Here is a 15,707-nt window from a genome sequence, read left to right as displayed (position 1 = left end):
TCCTTGAGAGAACTGTATTGGAACCAGGAGTGGACAGCCTGCAGCCTGTGGGAACTGGCCAGGGCTGTGTGCTATTCACTGGGGTCATCAATCCAATTCTCAACTGGAGTGCTTCTTAGCAATGTGGAGTGTTTGCTGGGGCAAAGAAAAAAGGGTAGGTATCATAGAGGGCTGATGTCTTGTGGTGAGAGACCAAACCTAAGTGTGATACCACTGAACCCAAGGGGAACTTGTTTTGTCATACTTAGAAAGTCACCCAGAAGAGCAGACTTTATCTTCAACCCAGAGAACAGCCTCTAGGGCCACATCTACCCTTCAGTTTTCTAGTATGTTCCCATTATGGTCAAACAAAAGTGATCATCATTTCTCCTATGTATTTGCTTATTTTTTTCTCTCTACCTGTAAAGTTCTTCTCTTATTTTCCTCCCCGATAAGGATCTGCTCATCCTTTAAGACCCAGATGAAATGCTAATTTTTCCATAGACCTTTTCCAGAATCATACAGATAGCATTAGCTTTTCCTGGGGTGGGGGAAGGGTGCTCATGGGATAAAAAGCATTTATTTGTATTAGAGTTATTAGTCTGCTTCCTCACTAGACTGAACTTCTTGAGGGCAGGGTCTTGTCTGCATTCTTTCTTACTAGCCAGCACCCTTTCACAGCATCTGACTCATAATAAAAGCTGACTAAGTGTTAATTGTATTAGTGAATGGGTGGGAAGGAAGAAAAAAGAGAGGAAAAACCCCAATAAGCCACCTGGAATTGGTAGGAATAAAAAGCATGAATGCAATGAAATCAAGATTGTTGTCCCTGGCTGCTTTAAAAGAATTCAGATCTCTAGCTCTAGATGAAGACTATCCAAAGATGCTAAAAAGAACTGGCAGATGTGGCCCCAGAACCATCCTAGTACTCTTTGAAGAAACATGGAGAAGAGAAAAACATGAAGACTTTTCAAACTGGAGGAAAATATATATTCCATAGAATACAGACTGGTGAGTTAGAAAAATTTTAGAATAGATTTTAACTATTTATTTAGATAGAATTTATTAACTCCTTCCTATAAATTATAAAGAACTAAGTGTATTTCTACTTCCTCCATCTACTCTACCATAGGAATTTATTGGTTAGTTTTATTATACTTAGTCTAGTTGTTACCTTTGTATCCTTAAAATATATTTACTCATCTAATACTTGATTTATCAGTTATAAACAGGATCTGTTGATCCCTCACCCACTATAAGATATAAGGAAATTATTATATTTATCCTACCTCACTTTCTCTCTGCCAGTCCCTGTCATCTCCCAAATTTTGTTTGTTGTACTACTATTTCTGCATTGTCAAGTTTTATAGCATTTACATGCTTTTATGGAGCCATAATCTCGATAGTTGATTGTCATAGTTCTATATTTAAATAGGTTCTCTTCTCAAAATAGTCCTTTAATCCACTTTTCCATTCATTGCTTAGTTACTTCAAGGCTATCCTCTAAAAGATTCTTTAAGAAGGGCTTATGGGAACCATACTTCCTACTATCTTGCATGTGTAAAATTATGTCAGTTATGTTTAGACTTGAATTATATTTGGGCTGTTGTACAATTCGTGGGTCATATTCTCTTTCTCTGATGTCTGCATAGAAATTGGTTGCTATACTCAGTTCTAGCATTGAATGTTGTTATGAAGAAATTTAAAACCAGCTTGAGAATCTCTCGCATAATAGGGGGCTTGATTTTATGGCCTAGAAGCCCATGTGAATGTGTCTTATTTACAAACTCCAGTTACTTTACAAGGATATATCTTGATTTATCTGTATGGATTTTTCTTAGGACAGCATGTTGCCCTTTAAGCCTATGGATTCACAACTGTCTTTGCTTCAGAGAAGCTTTCCTGAAACACATCTTTGCTATGTTATCATCCTAGAAGCACAGATTATACATATAATAGAACTTTGTCTTCTATATCTAACATTTTTCTCTAATAATTTCTAACTGCTATTTTTCATTTCATTTTTCTTATTTTTCTCAAGCCTGTCTTCCATGTCTCTGATCATTTTCAAGAGTGTAATTCTCCTTCATTTCTATAGTAGTATTATTTTTCCTTACATTAATTTTATGATTTCTGCTGACTTATTTTTTCATGTGTCCTATGATTTTTTGTTTTGTGTGTTGTTCCACAGTCCTTGATTGGTTATTTACCCTCCTTTATGCAACATATTTTGCATCAGTACCATATTAGTTTCTTTTTTTCAACTATCACTTGAAGTTATGTTAGAGGAGTTCTTTACTAGTCCTGCTATGTGTGAAAGTATCATTTTGGGGAAAGACTGAGAGAATGAGTAGGATAGTAGTGACTAATTGAGAATAAATCATTGAAAGTGAGTAGTTTGAGCATCAACTGTTATCTATATAAGTTCTTATAAGTAACCCACAATAAAGTACTCTATGTATGGTGCTCTGTGTGTGTATTATGCTATTCTTTAATTTTTCCAGTCTTTACCTGTTCTGCTACCTGTCGCAGTGAAACAGTATTCTGGGATGTTCTCACTACCAGCCTAAAAACTGATTTTTGTTTCAAAACAGAGTCATCTGTTTTCTTATGCAGGTTCTTCCACCCAACTTTTAGGACTTTATTCTTGCCTTGAAATCCAGAATAGTAGGCATCCTCAGTGTCTTCTTTACCCTGATCCAATTTTTACTGCATTTGGGAGCCCTTACTTTTTGGGATGAGGGTTAAAAATGCTTTCAATTTTTGTAGAAGATGGCGTTTTGGTTTCTATATCTCATTAGCCTTATAGTTTTGGTTGGTTTCAGAAAAGAAAAGGAAGCAAAGATGTCCTAACTCTGAGATATCAAACTGAAGGGTCCCTAGAATATATTACTAAACAGATGTTTTAAGAGAAGTTAGCACTAATCACTGACATCCAGCCTGAGTTCACTAAGAATAAATTATGCCAAAGTAACCTTAAGAAAATTTATGAAATGTTTACTAGACTGATGAACCAGGAAATATATAGACTTTATCAAAACATCTGACTAACTTTTTAAAATTATCTCTTCATTAAAAAGAAACAGCAGTTGAAAAAATAGTGCAATTAAACTGATGTAGTTGGTTGACCAATTGAAGTCTAATAGAATTGACTGATGGATGGACATCACCCTGAATGGACATTCCTGTGATAAGCCATAGGGCTTTGTCTTTGAGCTTTCCCTCTTAAATGCTGTCAGCAGTGACTTAAATGAAGATATATAAGGTAGGAGATTGAAATTTGTAAGCTGGCTTTAATGAATGCTGATTGAAGAGAAGTATCTTCTGAATTAGAATCAAAGAAAATTTCTAAAGTTTGAAAGAACATGCTGAAATCAAAAGATTAACATTTGCTAAATACAAAAGGTTCTTACACACAGATACCAAAAAATTAGCTATGGGATAAAAAGGTTTAACAAAAATTGAAATTATAAATAAGATGCTGGGATATATGGAAAAAGCAAAGCTTAATATAAGCCATCCATGTGGTATAACTCTTAAAAAGCCAAATCTGATTTGAGTTTAAGTTAAGAATTAACTAGAACAAGTGAGATGATAAGCCTCTTTTATTCTGTACATTGTTCCAGTTTGGTTAGTACAATGGAGAAGGGACAAATTCCTGAAGGGGATGATGATTGCTAATTTCAGATATCTGAAAGGTAGTCATGGATATTTTGTGGAAAATGTGGTAGACTTGTTTTTTTTTTTTTTTTCTTGTGACTGGGAAGAGGTGTGGAGGTGGTTTGAGAGTAGAGAGAGAACTAGAATACATTAAGAGACTGTAGATGTAGATGTCAAAAATGATGACTGTTTCTCCAGTTTTAAGGAGTGCTGAAAATGAAAAAAATGATTAAAAGAATCATCTAAAATTCTTCTGCAAAGATGGTAATCTCAGTCTTCCTCTTTAGTCCTTCTCATTGTTAATCTATTTAAGTTATTGAAAGGATGCTGGTTATAAGATTTGAAGAAAAATCTATGGAATGCATAAAATGGATCTCTAATGTGAGGGTGCCTTGCACTACTACACTGCTACAATATGAAGGAAGTAACAGTGAGAACCACTGACCCACAGGAAAAAATGAAGTGCATTGAAAGTAAAAATAGTGGAATTTAATCATAACCTATTTTCTTTTTCCTCCTTGAGAGAGACATGTTAAACATTATTTGCTTCATAAAGTTAGAATGGGTGAGCACAAAACTGTTTAGATCTAATATAAATGATTCAAAAATCTATTTCTGATCTTTACTATGATCAAGGATTAGATAAAATGTAAGGGGAAGGTAAAGGAAAGGAAAAGAAGGGATAGGTGGAAACAATCTCATTTTCAAATGAAGACAAATGACTACCTTATAATAGCAACCTGAAAAATAGATGAACTGTGAGCTTCTGTGGAACAACTACGTATTTTATCACTGCTTCCTTTAAAGACCCAACTAAAATGAGGGTAAAGAAATAAAATACATATAAACCCACAAGTACCAGGAGAACTGAAGAATGGATTTCAGTCAGACAAGAGATTTTAATCCCTTTTCTTTTTCTTTTTTAGAAAAATGAATGTGGAAAGAGAGGATAAAAAATGATTTGTCAAGATGGAGTGAGATAGAACCCCAATGAAACATAGTGTTTGAGGTGCTTGGTACAGTAGAGAATAAAGCATGAGGGTGCAATTAGGGTGACTGACTAAAAGTCTGTGTATGGAATAGTCAAGAATCCAGAGCCTGCCCAACATGTAAAATGTCTACAGCCAGATATATACTTTCCTGAAGAATAGCAGAAATTTCTCTTCTAAAGAAGCTGGAAGTCTCCAGAGAAAAGACCTTTACATACTGACATTTTAGAGTACCCCATAAAATGACCTCCTTCTAACCAATCTTAAATCATAGTTTACCAGCCAACAATCCCAGCTCAGGTACACTGAGCATATAGACATCTTTTATGTTGCCAAATAATATTGAAATACCAAGGATTATCAAAGTGAAATTTGCAATGTGAAAGAGGAAAGTAAAGATTAAAAAAAAATCATGGCAAGAACAGAGATAATTTAGGGAACTAAAGAGAATTTAAGAAAAATAAAACTACATTTTATCTTATATTTATAAATATATACATAAAATAAGAATATGATGCTAATATAAAAAGGAATCAGAGAATAAGGAAGAGCTCTTGAAATTAAACAGAATTGCCAAAATAAAAATTTGACTAGAAAGGTGGGAATATAAACTGAAGAAAATCTCCCTACAAGTAGAGTAAAAAGGAAAAAGTGGAGAATGTAAAAGAAAAGGTTAAGGGACTTAGAGATGAATCCAGGAAGCTCATCCAACTTAGAAACTACAGAAAGTGAACAGATAAAAGGGAGCAAAGGAAATTAATAAAGAACTAATACATCTTTTCAAGTAGAAAGACATAAGCCTCCAGATTGGAAGTGTCATCATAGGCCCACATAAAGTCACATCATCTTGAAATTTTAGAAAACCAGGGATAAATGATAGTCTAAAAAGATTCTATAAAGACAGTCAAGGTTATCTACAAAGAAATTATTAACAGAATGGTATCAAACTTCTCAGCTACGTTGGAGGCTGGAAGACAGTGGAGCAGTAAATCTCATAAATCTGAGGGACAAATGATTTTCAATGTTGAATTCAGTGCCTAGCCAAAGTATCAATGGAGTCGAAAGGTACAATAGTTATTTTCAGACCTGCAAGAACTCTGAAATGTCACTTCCTATACATTCAACCTAAGGAAAATAATGGAAGATATGTTCTATGAAAACATGAGAGCAGAGCAAAAAAGAGAAAGACATTAGATACAGAGAAGAGGGTATCCAACAGAGGAGACAGATGAAGGGAATTCCTAACTTGAAAGCTATGCAGCAAGCAAACCTGGATAGGAACCAGTGCAGTTTGTAGCAAGAGGGTAGAGGTATTTATCTAGTCATTTATAATGACGTTACCACTGACTATTGATTGAACTAAAAAATTATTATAATTATATGGGCACATAGAGGAAGGGCTACATAAATGAGGTAAATCGTTACCATGAACAGGTGAATGGTACTGTGTAAAACTGATAGCAAAATAAGCATAGTACTTACAAATATAGAAATAACTATTAGAAGTATCAGCTAAAAGAATTCAAAATAATTATGAGTTGCTGCACAAGGTTGGGGTGCATGGGGGTAAGGGTTTTCTAGTTTTCATTATAAGCCTCTACATTTATTTCTTTTTAACTATGTGCACTATTACCTTGATGATATTTTTGAAAATTAAAAATAATAAAAGCAAATAAAAATGAAGAAACCTCTATATCTAAAAATAAGATAATTATTATTCTTAGAACTGCTTTTAAAATATTCATAAATTCTTACCTAAATTTTGAAAACATAATAATTCTTATGCCCGTTATCTTATTTTCAAATAAGAATATTTGAATGCTCTAGAATAATGTTTTATCGTATTCTACATTAGAAAAAATACTGAACTTCCATCTAGAGCTTGAAAAAGTTTAGTTTCTTATCATAAATGGATTTTAAATCTATGTAAAAACAGCCACAAATTGAGTCACCCCTTGCTATTTTCTCTCTGGGGTGAATGATACTCACTGTGGGTTAAGTTGTATTCATAAACTGGTGGTCTTCCCACCCTATTCTACAGTAGGCATAAATTCCCTGACAACAGTCATACTCCATCACTGGTAAATCAATTGAAACAAAAACAAACAAGGGGGTCGACCAAGATGGTATAGTACAAAGACCTTGAGCTCACCTCCTCTCATGGGCACACCAAAATCACAACTATTTGCAGAAAAAAAATTGATGAAGAAGACTGGAACCTACCAGAAAAGATGTTCTACAATTAGAGATATAAAGAAGGAACCAAATGAGATGCATAGGAAGGGTAGATTCGTGATATAGTCAAGTCCCATACTCCCAAGTGGGCGACCCACAAACAGGGGAATAATTTCAAATGTAGAGGTTATTCTGAAAGAGTAAGCAGTCTGAGTCCCGTATCAGCCTCCCCAGCCTGCAGGTCCTGCATGGGGAAGACGAGCCTCCAGAGAATTTGGCTTTGAACTCTAGTGGGGGTTAATTTTGGGAGCCCTATAGGGCTGGGGAAGACAGAGACTTCACTTATAAAGGGTGCACACAAAATCTCACATGGTCTAAGACCCAGGGCAGAAGTAGTAATTTCATAAGAGCCTGGGTCATATCTACTTGCTGATCTTGGAGAATCTCCCAGAGAGGCAGGAGATAATTGCAGCTGACACTGGGCACATAGATTTTTGGGAGCTTGTTCTACCATGTGGACACTGGTGCTAGCAAGGACCATTTTGGAATCCTCCCTCTAGCTTATTAGCCTCTGGACCCAGCCCACCCTGGTCCAACAACCTGTAGGCAAAAGTGCTGAGACACCTCGGGCCAAGCAACTAACTGGGTGTGGACACAGCCCCACCAACAGACAGGCTACTTTAAGATCCCCTGATCCCACAGCCACCCCTGGACATGGCTTTGGCTGCCAGAGGACCCATGACGTCGCCCCACACACCAGTGTGCATGCACCAGCCCCAGAATCCCCTGCCCCATGCTCCAATGAACCTGCTCTAGCCTTGGGACCAGCCTTACCCACCAGCACACAAAAATAGTTAACAAAGTGGCAATAAGAACATACATATCAATTATTACTTTAAATGTAAATAGACTAAATGTGCCAATCAAAAGACACAGAGTGGCTGAATGGATACAAAAACAAGACCCATATATGTGCTAGCTACCTACATGAGATTTACTTCAGATCTAAAGACACACACATAGACTGAGGGGATGGAAAAAGGTATTCTATGTAAATGTAAATCAAAATAAAGCTAGGGTAGCAATACTTAGACAAAATAAACTTTTATAAAAACTGATACAAGAGACAAGGAAAGACATTATGTAATGATCAAGGTATAAATCCAAGGAGATAATATAGCTGTAAATATACACACCCAACATAGGAACACCCAGATACATAAAGCAAATATTAATGGGCATAAAGGGAGAAATTGACAGTAACACAATGATAGTATAAGACTTCAACACCCTACTTACATCAATGGACAGATCATCCAGACAAAATCAATAAGGAAACACTGTCCTCAAATAACACATTACACCAGATGGAATTATATATAGATGTGTGTGTGTGTGTGTGTGTATATATATATAATTATATATAATATATAATATAATAAATAAAATATGTATATATGACATTCCATTTGAAAGCAACAGAATACACATCCTTTTCAAGTGCACATAGGACATTCTCCAGGACAGACCACATGCTAGGCCACAAAAAAGCCACAGTATGCTGCTAAAAAAAACAATGGATCACTGAAGAAGTCAAAGAGGAAATCAAAAAATATCTGGAGAGAAGTCAAAATGAAAACACAGCGATTCAAAATCTTTGGGATGCAGCAAAAGCAATTCTGTGAGGGAAGTTAATAGCAATACAAGCTTACCTCAAGAAACAAGAAAAATCTCAAATTAACAACCTAACTTTACACCTAAAGGAGCTAGAGAAATAAGAACAAAACTCAAAGTTAGCAGAAGGAGATAAATCATAAAGATCAGAGCAGATATAAATGAAATAGAGGCTAAAAAACAATAGAAAATATCAATGAATCTAAAAACTGGTTCTTTGAAAAGATAAACAAAATTGATAAAGCTTTAGCCAGACTTATCAAGAAAAAAAAAGAGACAGGGCCCAAATTAATAAAATCAGAAATGAAAAAGAAGTTACAGCTGACACCCCAGAAATGCAAAGGATCATAAGAGACTACTATGAACATCTATATGCCAATATAATGGACAACCTTGAAGAAATGGACAAATTCCTAGAAATGTATGTACATTCTCCTAAAACTAAACCAGGAAGAAAAAGAAAATATGTCTAAACTATTACCAGTAATGAAACTGAATTAGTGATTTAAAAAAAAAATTCCCAACAAAATTACAGGACCAGATGGCTTCATAGGTGAATTTTACTAACATTTAGAGAATAGTTAACACCTATCCTTCTCAAACTGTTCCAGAAAATTGCAGAGGAAGGAAAGTTTCTTAACTCATTTTATGAGGCCAGCATCACCTACCAAAACCAGACAAAGATATCACACACACAGAAAGAAAATTACAGGCCAATATCCCTGATAAACATAGACGCAAAAATCCTCAACAAAATATTAGCAAACAAAAATTCAACAAAACATAAAAAGGATCATTACCATGATCAAGTGGGATTTATCCTAGGGATGCAAGGATTTTTCATTACCTTAATTTGGGTGTTTCCTAAGGAAACTACTTCCTCAGCTGCCATTGCAAGTGGAAGCCACCCTTCCATTTCTTCCTTGCTGCTTCCAAGTCATTACCCAGTCCTTTACTTCATGCAAACTGCTTTGCGCTTTGGTGCTCACCTCTCCTGGCTATCTTGCTCTCTTTTTCTTCATCATTTTACCAACATTATTTTCTCCTCCATGCTCATCTCATATGTAGGATTTTTACAACTAGTTTGCATTATTTGCAATCACTCCAAGTTCCGTCTTTGTTTTTCACTTGGATGACCCATCAGACATTATAAACTAGAATTGAGCCTGTGGACAGTTCTAGCAAATGAGCTCTGGGTTTTCCACCTGTGAGCACTGCTGCTGTTTCCACCACCTTTTTCACATGCTTGTTAGCCATTTCCACATCTTCTTTGGGGAAATGTCTATTTAAGTCTTTTGCTATTTCTAAAATTGGGTTGTTTGGGGTTTTGTCTGATTTGTCTTTGAATACCACATAGAATATACTCCATTACTTTGCCCCCTTCTGATAACTGGGGTTCAGGAAAGTTGGATGGCTGTTAGAGGATTAACACAGAGGAACTGTACCACATCTGCATATACTCTGAGGTCCTGGTAGTTTCAAGAACATTCATGGCTTCAATTAACCCTCTATTTAGCACTTCTAGAAATAATAAACATGAGTACCACCTGAGGAAAACTCTTGAGTTGGACATGCATTGGTGCATGAAAATGTTCATTATCTCATCCCAAAATCCACATGAGGTGCCTTTCTATAAGGAAAAGTGTCCTTGTCCTGGAGTCAGACTGCTTGGGGGAATTTGGAAGAGTCAATTTCAGCTTGGGGAATTTACCCCAGGATGAATTATAGAGATGTGCTGTCTGTATAGAAGTCAAGGCTCAGGAGGAACAAACTGAAAATCACATCAAGAATCTTCAGTTGTTCGGGTGGGGGGCATTTTTCATTCTGTAAACATCTACCATATGCCTAAGAACCAGGCACTTGGCTAGGGAGGTAGGAACAGAATTGTAACTTGGTGAAACTTAAGTCACTCTATTTTGTATCTATCAAATTCCAGGGCATAGAGAATTATCAGAAAACTAGATGCAGAAATGGGAATTATTAACCATTAATCTCTGCTTACTGCTTCTGTCTTCTCAGCACAACAGTTTTTGCTTTGATATTCCTTCTTTGACAATTTAGGTAAAAATTATAGCGGCTGATTAAAATGTACCATGATGGAAAGGGCAAGGGAAATTAAAAGGTAATTTTCTTTTATTACTTAAGAAAAATCTGTGATTAAATCAACTGCTGCTTCCCCATCTATAGAATGCAAAGTGCCTACAGAGCTAAAGAAAGAGTTTGCTCTTTGGAATCATTGTTTCAGAGACTAGGTCATAACCAGATTATAACTGAATGAAATAACTTATGTGAAAGCTTCTAGCAAAGTCAGGGTAGTAGTTTTTTCTTTCCTTTTTTTTTTTTTTGTCTACCCATGGGAGAATAAAAAGAGATTACTAAGCAAATTAATAAGTAAGCAGGCAAACAAGTGAAGTGCTCTTTTATTTAGTAGCAGAGGCACTTAGCAGCAGGCCTCTATTCACACAATGAATTTTCTAATTATAAATGAGTCCCATGCAGTATTTAAAGCATTTACAAGGTTCTTAGAAGCCTTAGGGTTCTGTCCCCCTTCCACTTACACCAATACGACTATAACCCTCAAAGAGAAAGAACAATATTGCTTTTTAAATGTCCTGTTAGTCAGACTGTTCACTTACTTTAAACCAACACCCCATCCTTTGTCCCATTTCCCCCTCCCTGATTGAAAACCCTGAAGCCAGCACAGGAAGGCCTCTGCCATGCACACTATCATCCAACTAAAGCAGACATCTGGTCATCCATCAAATAAGCAGTGCCCATGGCCTTTTACTGTCCTTTGCTACATCTTCATGTGATGAACTCCTGCCCATCTTTTGCAACGCAGCTCACCATCCTCATTGCCGTCTCTGAACCACCTTTTCCAGCACCTGTAGGTACGTTGCCCCTCCCTCTACTGAATTCCCATCACATTTTGCTCATATCATTTAGAAAACTGATCACATTATATGGCAATGATGTGTTCACAAGGATCTCTCCCCTACTGGACTGCAAACTCCTAGAAAAACAGGGACTAAGAGTGACTGACCTTCCCTACCTATCCCTAAACAGCTAGCAGATTTCTTGGCCTAGTAGATATTCAGTAAATATTGGGGAAAAGTTATTATTTAGGATCAGGAAGATAAATGGCAGTGTGGTCTAAAAGAAAAAAAAAAAGATCACAGTAGTGGGGATTCTGAAATAAAGGAGAAAAGAAATAGAAGGATATTAGGCAAAACGGGGTCAGTAAGAGAGGGTGGGATTAGAGCATCCCAGGAAGGAAACAAGTAGAAAGTGGAGAAGTAAAGTAAAACAGATGCTGGGGAACAAAGTAACAGTGAGAAAGGGAAGAATGTTAGGTGTGTTAAATTAGGGCAACACAATTAGGCATCACTTGTCGTCAAACAAGCACTCTTGGGCATTTTTGAAGCTCATCTGTTCCCACCTTTTCCTAGAAACAAAGAGGAGTGGAAGGAAGAAAAGGTCAGAGTGGGACGTGAGGCAACAAATACTGAGCTCAGCCACTGCCTTTGGCCTCCCATTTTCCTCAAGTCTCTCTCTTCTGATCCAGGCCTGAGCTTTGTCTTCTTTTCTCTTTTCTACACAAAAGGTCTGTGTATACACAAGTCATATATGTGAGAACAAATGGGCACCTGTGTGTATGTTTGTTTTGCCATTGAGTTTATTTTATTTTTACTCTGGAAAAACAGAACAAAAGAAAGAGCAGTGTCATAGCAAGCCCCTAGCGTCCCTGACTTGGCTGTGTCAGAGGGAAGCATCTCCATAGCTCCCTGGGGAGGCTGTAGCTCCTGCCTTCAGCCTTGCAAGAGTGGACATTTACAGTGCATGAAGGGTATGATACTGTTATAATGATGCATGTAAACATGCCATGGTATTTATGTGTCTTTAAGACGAAATGACTTTCAGACTCACCGAGCTCTCTTCCTCACAGGAGGTGTGCCACTTGATGGTTGAAGCCTTTTGGAGTTATTTCTCGGGTAACCAAAAAGTATCTCGTACCTATAGAAAGCAGTACACTGCAGCCCTGGATGAAAGTCCGGAGCCCAGGTGGCTAGTGTGGGCTCTGCCACTCAGTCTCAGGCTGAGATTTCTCATCTGTCAAATGGGAATAATCTCACACACTTACCTCATGGGGTTACTGTGAGGATCAAATCACATGATTATATAAGATCCCATATGTGACCAACATTTCATAGTTTTCCAGTGATTTCTACTACCATTCTTCCATCTGATCCTCTCAAAAACCCTTCCAAATATCTTGATCCTCATTTTACAGATGAAGAAACTAAAGCTCTAAGAGGAGACACGACTTGGTCAAAGCCAAATAGCTAGTAAACCAGGTAGTTTTCTGCAAGTTTTCTGTTTTCAAACTGATCTTTAATTACCCCTAGACACAAACCTGGCTACTCAGCACTATTGGCTTCATGGCCCCTCTTTCCTAACTTCCCTCATGACTCCTCCTCCCCACAGCCTCTGAGAGTGTTCTGTATAATGAATTAATTAGCTTTTGTTTTGTTCCCCTACTTTTTCTGGCCCCTAGAAGAAAACACCAGCAGTCCCGACAAAGAAAACCAGCACGACCTTCAATATCGTGGGGACCACCTATCCCATCAACCTGGCCAAGGACACTGAGTTCTCCACCATCTCCAAGGGCGCTGCTCCTAGTGCCTCCTCAACCCCAACAATCATTGCTTCACCCAAGACCACCTACGTGCAGGATATTCCGACTGAGACCAAGACCTACAACAGTGTCAGCAAGGTTGACAAAATTTCCCGCATCATCTTTCCTGTGCTCTTTGCCATTTTCAATCTGGTCTATTGGGCCACATATGTCAACCGGGAGTCGGCTATCAAGGGCATGATCCGCAAACAGTAAATAGTGGCAGCACTGCAACCAGAGCACTGTATACCCTAGGAAGCATCCAGGCACCCAAATCCCAGGGCTCCCCTTCATATGTTTCAGGTTTCTTCCTTTTTAACCCTCTACCAAGCCATGACTCTGAATTAATGTTTATGAATCTCAATGAAGAAAAACAGTAACAACAGAAAAAATTACTTGTCCCTCTAATATTGCTGAGTATATCCTCACTGGAGGCAAACACTGCCATTTGTCCAGTTACTCATTTTAGTCTCCCAGGCTCCCTCAGCTGAGGGCACTGCATGTATTTTATTGCACTCTGCCCTCTACAGAAAGAATAGGAGACTCTATGACCTGTAGTGAGAGCCTTGGCTGTTTGAGAGGTCCAGACTAAGGAGATTGTTGACTGGTCCAGATCAGATGATTCTGACTCACTAGGGAGCCAGGCTGGGATATCCCATGTGGTCCTGCCTGCCACCTCCCCTGTCTACAGCATGGCCCACTAGCCATAACTACTGATAGCAAAGGCAGGAGCCAGTGCTAACCACTGCACATGGCCCACAACCTGTTTATTGGCTTGGAGGTTAGTGGGGACAGTTGAGGCTTAACATTTTGTACCATGTATGGCCAAAACAGATAGAACCATTTGGGCCAGCCTGGCAACAAGATGGCTGGTGACCTGCCATGCCCAGCCCCTCAGGAAAATAGTACCTTATTTGGTATATCTCTCCTCCAGGAAAGCCCTTTTCTCTCAAGCCCATTGACCCACCCCATGTACTCAGCTGGACATTGCTTAGCTTGGACTCATTACTGCCTGCAAACTCTTTAGGAAAAGGATCGAGTATTTTTTTTTTTAATTTATACTGAAAAGGGACATATAGAAACAAGATATTTAGTCAAATGCCTACACAATAATTTTTTTAAAGATTAGAGAGATAGAAAAGTCACCTCTGTGCCAAGGCAACTAGTCTGGATGGGGCAAGAGATTTAGGCTAAGTGGTAATTGAGGCTTGAAGTCTGGCTCAAAAAAGAGGGCTACTGGCAGGTGAAAGTCAAATTCTTCCTTCCACACTCTCCACACTCCAAACCATAGCCCAGGCCCAGGAAGTTTCAGGTACCTCTTATCCTCTGTTGATGCCGATTTGAAGAGGGGTGAATTAGAGTCTATTTGACTTTGAGTCAACTAAATCATTAACTTTATTACTAGTTTGATAATATATTATTTAGGGGCTATTCGATCTCATTTGTTCTTAGTATGAGTGAAAGGGACAGTTATAATTGTAAAATTTTTGTAAGGTAGATAAACTGATAGATAAACTGAGTTTCAGATGTTTGAATGACTTACCTAGGTTCCTTGCAAGTGTCTGTAAGAGAAAACTATCATGTGCCCCTTTCCAATAGCCAAAATAAAGATAGGACTGAGAATCCTGGTCTGCCTTGACCTCAGAATCAGCACAATCTCAACAGGTCTGCTGGGTCCTGAATTCAGCTTGGTTGGACACCAAAAAGATTTTTAGAAAGTCCTAATGTGTCACTCAAGGAGACCACTTACAATAGTCATGGCTCAAGGGAATAAGATTAAGATGGCAGCCCCAGCCACTAGTCCAGACTATCCTAGAATCCCTAAGTAATGCCAAAGCGGGCACCAAAATCAGATTCTTTCTGCCCACTCCCTGAACAATGCTCCTAAGTGTCTATCATTAGCTGCTGGTTGCTTTTTCACCCATCCTTCCCCCATACTCTGCTTCCTTGCCATTGCTGGGATAACGCATGCCAGTCCTATTATTCCTAAGACTGTATCTGTAGGTAAATTCATGACTAGAAGAGTGTAGTGTTGTGGATATGTGGGGATGGGGGGTGGGGTGGGTGGGGCTGTTAATGATTGTCCTGTTAATGATTGTCTTAAGGAATTTAGAATGGAAGCCTGACCTTTGCCTCTCTGTAGAAATTGTGTTTCCAAATGCTTTGGTGCAATGTTTAGTGGCTGTTTATTAAACTCTTTCTGAATTGTACTTGGACTAGAGAACTTTTTTTGGTTACTCTTTGCCTAACACAGGCAGTACTCTGTTTTTGGCCTTCACTCCTATTCTTACTTTCTACTTCTTAACACCATTGGAATATGCTGGAAAAGAGTATCCTAAGAACAAGAGACCTATTTAAGTGATCCAAAATGGAACACATATGAAAATATAGCTTTGATTGACTTAGGAGTTTTATTACCAAAAATGACAGAAAACAAACACTTGCATTGCTTCCTCCACTAAATTCACACAGCCCCAGAAAATAGAGAAAGGTATTTTCTTTGCAATTCTAAAGGCTTTTTTCTTTTCTATTGATTATTAGTTCCCTGAGGCAAT

At 37.9% G+C, this 15,707-nt stretch overlaps 1 protein-coding gene across 1 annotated transcript in view; it reads left to right on the top strand.

Annotated features, from left to right (window-relative positions):
* Positions 1 to 15,251, top strand: part of GABRA3 (gamma-aminobutyric acid type A receptor subunit alpha3) — a 237,812-nt gene extending 222,561 nt beyond the window's left edge. Inside the window, exon 10 of the mRNA XM_010956353.3 lies at positions 13,033 to 15,251. Within this exon, the coding sequence (XP_010954655.1) occupies positions 13,033 to 13,368 (336 nt within the window). The 3' untranslated portion in view covers positions 13,369 to 15,251. The remainder of the gene's footprint in view (positions 1 to 13,032) is intronic.
* Positions 15,252 to 15,707: the final 456 nt, after the last annotated feature.

Source organism: Camelus bactrianus, chromosome X, assembly GCF_048773025.1.
Source record: "Camelus bactrianus isolate YW-2024 breed Bactrian camel chromosome X, ASM4877302v1, whole genome shotgun sequence".
NCBI lineage: Eukaryota > Metazoa > Chordata > Mammalia > Artiodactyla > Camelidae > Camelus > Camelus bactrianus.
The sequence above is the reverse complement of the archived record's forward strand: the minus strand, read 5'-3'. Positions and strand labels throughout refer to the sequence as shown.